Source organism: Penaeus vannamei, chromosome 36, assembly GCF_042767895.1.
Source record: "Penaeus vannamei isolate JL-2024 chromosome 36, ASM4276789v1, whole genome shotgun sequence".
In the NCBI taxonomy this organism is placed as follows: Eukaryota; Metazoa; Arthropoda; class Malacostraca; order Decapoda; family Penaeidae; genus Penaeus; species Penaeus vannamei.
The window spans coordinates 22,140,451-22,145,450 of record NC_091584.1 but is presented as its reverse complement, the minus strand read 5'-3'; the positions used below and the strand labels follow the sequence as shown (position 1 = coordinate 22,145,450).

Genomic DNA, 5,000 nt, shown 5'->3' with positions numbered 1-5,000 from the left:
GAAAAACGGAAACCAAACTACTGATCCAAAATCATTAACGGTAATGGTAGCGCTGATGGGTTAAACAGACAGGTGCGGGAAGTGAAGGAAGTAACGCGGAGAAGTGATGCCGATTTTTCTGAGAAGGAAATGTCCGCAGCGCCCAAATGCCCCAGGCACTGATACAGAGAATGAAAGTAATAAAAAAAAATCTGTCACAAGTTACATACGGAAAAAAAACAAAAGACAGAGACGGAGAGATGATTGTAAAAGAAACTCCCCCTAAAGACAGAAATAGAAAATAAATGTATTAGACATTATAACAGCGAGTGTAGAGGAACACCCTGTGCGACCTTCAGCACTCTAGCTAAAGTGCACAAGACCAAGAGAGAGAAAACCACTTGAAAAGATGGGAAATTGTGCAAGACGAGTGGGCAAGAATTCGAGAAATGTTGGAAAAGTAAAAGGACACGATAAAGGCCTAATGGAGCCCCACAATATCAGAATTTGAATGTCAGAGAAAACGGTTTTCATTACATGTACAAAGAGTTCGTTTGCAACTGATATATAAAAAAAATATTTGTATTTTCGTACTTTAATGGGTTTGTTTACTATACCTAATTTGTGTATGTGAATTGTAAGCCCACACAGGGACTTAAGACAAGGTGAAAATAACATCTCATCCGTTAAAAGATTTAAACTTTATTCTCAATAAACTTGTCAGAATCAGAAAGTCGTCTCCCCATCCTTCCCCCTTCCCTTCCCCTCTTCTCCCTTCCCTTCCCCTCTTCCCCCTTCCCTCCCTCCCCCTCTTCCCCCTCCTTCCCTTCCCCTCTTCCCCCTTCCCTCCCTCCTCCCCCTCTTCCCCCTTCCCTCTCTCCCTCCCCTCCGCCTCTTCCCCCTTCCTTCCCCTTCTCTCCCTCCCTTCTTCTCTTCCCCTCTTCCCCCTTCCCTCCCTCCCTCCCCCTCCCCCTCTTCCCCTTCCCTCCCCTCCCTACCCCTCTTCCCCCTTCCCTTACTCCCTCCCTCCCCCTCCTTCACTCCCTCCCCTCTACACCGGGACGGCGAAGATGGTGCAGCAGGCGACCCGCCCCCCCGCGTTGCCCGTGGAGAGGGACCCGCTGTCGCCCCCGAGGCCCAGGTCGTCCTCGCCGGCGTGCACGACCACGGCGCGACCCAGCACGGAGTACCAGCCGAACAGGGTCACCTCGTCGTCCAGGATCTGCGGGTCGAGGTCGCTCGTCAGGAACTGCCTTAACTATTATTGTTATCATTGTTATCATTATTGTTATTGATTATCACTATTATTATCATTATTATCACTATTGTTATTATTATTAACATCATCATCATTCATTATTATAATCATTATTCTTATTACTCCTATTAAAATCATCATTATCATTATCATCATTATTATCATTATTATCATAATTATCATTATTATTATCATCATCATCATTATTATCATTATCATCCATCCATCCCTCCCGGCTCCAACCCGCATCCACACCCTCCCGCCCTCCCCCTCCCTTTCCCCTCCCTCTTCCCCCTCCCCTCCCCCCTCCAACCCACACCCGTCCGCCCTCCCCCTCCTTTCTCTTCCTCTCCCCCCCTCTCCCTTCCCCCTCCCTCTCCCACCCCTCTCCCTTTCCCCTCCCTCCCCCCCCCTAAGTCCTCACATTCACGTAGGCGACGGAGTCCTCCCCGGCGAGGATGTTTCCGAGGTCCCCGACGTGGCGCTGGGCGGCGTCGGGCGCGGAGTGGTTGCTGCCGAAGGGGTTGTAGTGGCCGGCGGCGGCCTTGCAGTCGGCGCCCGAGACCCCGAAGGCGTGGATGTGGAAGCCGTGCTTGCCGGGGGTCAGTCCTGCAGGAGGAAAAGGATGAGGGAAATGAGGAAAATATACGATGATGGGAGAAACACGAGGAAAAAGAAAATATATGATGAAGGATAAAAAGAAAATGAAGAAAAGAAAGGGAGTTTAGGGAGTTTAGGCTGTGGATGTGGAAACCGTGCTTGCCGGGGGTCAGTCCTGCAGGAAGTGAATGGAGGAAAAGGATGAGGGAAAATGAGAAAAATATACGATGATTGGAGAAACACGAGGAAAAAGAAAATATATGATAAAGAATAAAAAGAAAATGAAAAAAGAAAGAGTTTAGGCTGTGGATGTGGAAGCCGTGCTTGACTGGGGTCAGTCCTGCAGGAGGAGAGGAATGGAGGAAAAAGATGAGGGAAAATGAGGAAAATATACGATGATGGGGAAAATACGAGGAAAGAGAAGAAAATATATGATGAAGGACAATATTTAAAGGAAATGAAGGGTCTTTCGGCTGTGGATGTGGAAGCCGTGCTTGCCGGAGGTCAGTCCTGCAGGAAAGTAAGAAATGAAGGAAAAGAAAATACGAGGAAAAATTAGGAAATCCTTCGAGGAAAAGTACGAAAAAAGTGTGACGAAAAGATACGAGGAAAAAAAGAATACACAATGAAGGAAAAAATACTTTAAAAGAGGAAAATATCTCTCTCTCTCTGTCTCTATCTATCTATCTCCCTCCTTCTCTCACCTCCTCCTCTTCTTCTTCCCTTCCTCTCTCTCTTTCTCTCTCTCTCTCTCTCTCTCTCTCTCTCTCTCTCTCTCTCTCTCTCTCTCTCTCTCTCTCTCTCTCTCTCCCTTTCTCTCTCTCTCTCTCTCTCTCTCTCTCTCTCCCTTTCTCTCTCTCTCTCTCTCTCACGTAGGCTTTTTTTGTGTAAGATTAGTGTCATCAGTCTCTCTATTTATTTATTTCTTCTCTCTCTCTCTCTCTCTCTCTCTCTCTCTCTCTCTCTCTCTCTCTCTCTCTCCTTCCCTCCCCTCCCTCTCTCTCTCCCTCACCCCCTCCCTCTCCCTCTCCCCCTCCCTCTCCCTCTCCCCCTCCCCCTCCTTCTCCCTCTCCCTCTCCCTCCCCCCTCCTTCTCCCTCTCCCTCTCCTTCTCCTTCTCTCTCTCTCTCTTACCTGTAATATTGCCGGTGATGTCGACTGGTCCCGACTCTGAACTCTGGTAGAAGTAGATAGTGCCAGAAACACCGGAAGTCGATTCAAGTTGGCACTCTGCTCGGCGACTCTGTAGGGGGAGAGGTGGGGTCAGTGCATTGTCTTATCTCTTGTCTACGTCTGTCTTCTTTTTTTATTTTTTTTTTTTCTTTTTTTTTTGTCTTATCTCTATTTTTTTTTTTTTTTTTTTTCAATTGTCTCTGACTCGTTCTCTCTTATCTCTATTTTTTTGTCTTTTTTGCCTTTCTTTCCTATTTTTTCTTACTCTTTCTCTCTTATCTCTATTTATTGGCTTTTTTTACTTTCTTTCCTATTTTCTCTCTCTCTTTCTGTCTTATGTCTGTCTCTTGCTTTTCTTTCCTATTTTTGCATTTTCTCTTTCTCTCTTACTTCTATCTCTGGAGTTGTTTTCCTATTTTTCTTTTGTTTTGTCTCCTGTCTCTCCTCCTCTTCTCTCTCGTCTCTCTCCTTCTTTTTATTTATCTCCCTTTCTCTCTAGTCTATCTTCCTTTCTATCTTGTCCCTCTTTGTTTCTCCCTTTCCCTCCTATTTCTCACCCTTTCTTTCTTATATCACTCCTTCTCTTCTATCTCTCACCTATCTACTATTTCTTTCTCTTTTTCTTCTATATCTCTTCCTTATACTGTTATCTGTTTCCCTTTCTCTCCCCTCTATCTCTTCCTTACTTCCTCCCTCTCTTTATATATTAGGGAGGATCACCCTTTTGGCTTCCCTTATCACTTTATCTTTCTTTTTCTCTATTCTTTCTCCCTTCTCCCTCTCCTTTTTCTTTTTTATCTCCCTTTCTCTCTTTCTGTTTACCTCTCATCTACGATGGAGGCACCATGTTTTTATCTTTGTATTTCTCTCTTCCTCTTTCTCCTGCTAGAGGGAGAGGGAGAGAGAGAGAAATGGGGAGAGGTCCCCATTTTCCTCATACTCTTTCCTTTCCCATTCCCTTTCTCTTTTTTTCCCCTCCCATCTCCTTCCCTCTCTTTCCTGTCTCTCTTTCCCGTCTCCCTTCCCATCTCCTTCTCTCTTTCTTATCAACCTCTTCCCCTCCCCTTCCCCTAAGCCCCTGTCCCCCTAAGCCCCTGTCCCTCCCTCTCTTCCCATCTTCCCTCAGTCCCTCCTCTCCCTCTTTTACCCTCTTTCCCCTCAGTTTCTCTCCCTCCCTCTCTTCCCTCTCTTCCCTCAGTCCCTCCCTCTACTCCTCTCTCTCGTCCATCCCTTCTCCTTCCCCTTCTCCCATCTTTCTCCCTCTCCCCTCCCTCTGTCTCTTTCCCATCTCCCTCTTCTTCCCTCTCTCTTCCGTCCCTCCTCCTTCCCCTTTTCCCATCTTCTTTCAGTCCCTCTCCTCCCTCTTCTTCCCTCTCCCTCTTTTCCCCTCTTCCTTCAGTCCCTCTCCCTCCCTCTTCTTCCCTCTCCCTCTCTTCCCCTCTTCCTTCAGTCCCTCTCCCTCCCTCTTCTTCCCTCTCCCTCTTTTCCCATCTACCTTCAGTCCCTCCCCCTCCCTCTTCTTTCCTCTCCCTCTTTCCCCTCTTCCTTCAGTCCCTCTCCCTCCCTCTTCTTCCCTCTCCCTCTTTTCCCCTTTTCCTTCAGTCCCTCTCCCACCCTCTTCTTTCCTCTCCCTCTCTTCCTTCCAGTTCCTCTCCCTCCCTCTTCTTCCCTCTCCCTCTCTTCCCTCTTCCTTCAGTCCCTCTCCCTCCTCTTCTTCCCTCTCCCTCTTTTCCCATCTTTCTTCAGTCCCTCCCTCTTCTTTCCTCTCCCTCTTTCCTCTCCCTCTTTCCCCCTCTTCCTTCAGTCCCTCTCCCTCCCTCTTCTTCCCTCTCCCTCTTTTCCCCTTTTCCTTCAGTCCCTCTCCCTCCCTCTTCTTTCCTCTCCCTCTCGTCCTTCAGTTCCTCTCCCTCCCTCTTCTTCCCTCTCCCTCTCTTCCCCTCTTCCTTCAGTCCCTCTCCCTCCCTCTTCTTCCCTCTCCCTCTTTTCCCATC

At 47.8% G+C, this 5,000-nt stretch overlaps 1 protein-coding gene across 2 annotated transcripts in view; it reads right to left on the bottom strand.

Annotated features, from left to right (window-relative positions):
* Window positions 1–994: 994 nt before the first annotated feature.
* LOC113809633 (uncharacterized) overlaps window positions 995–5,000 on the bottom strand; it is a 4,754-nt gene continuing 748 nt past the window's right edge. For both annotated transcript variants that reach the window (XM_027361275.2, XM_070114492.1), the window contains 3 exons: window positions 2,971–3,079; window positions 1,662–1,846; window positions 995–1,201 (listed from right to left, as the gene is read on the bottom strand). In XM_027361275.2, coding sequence (XP_027217076.2) covers window positions 1,031–1,201; window positions 1,662–1,846; window positions 2,971–3,079 — 465 coding nt within the window. In that variant the 3' untranslated portion in view covers window positions 995–1,030. The remainder of the gene's footprint in view (window positions 1,202–1,661; window positions 1,847–2,970; window positions 3,080–5,000) is intronic.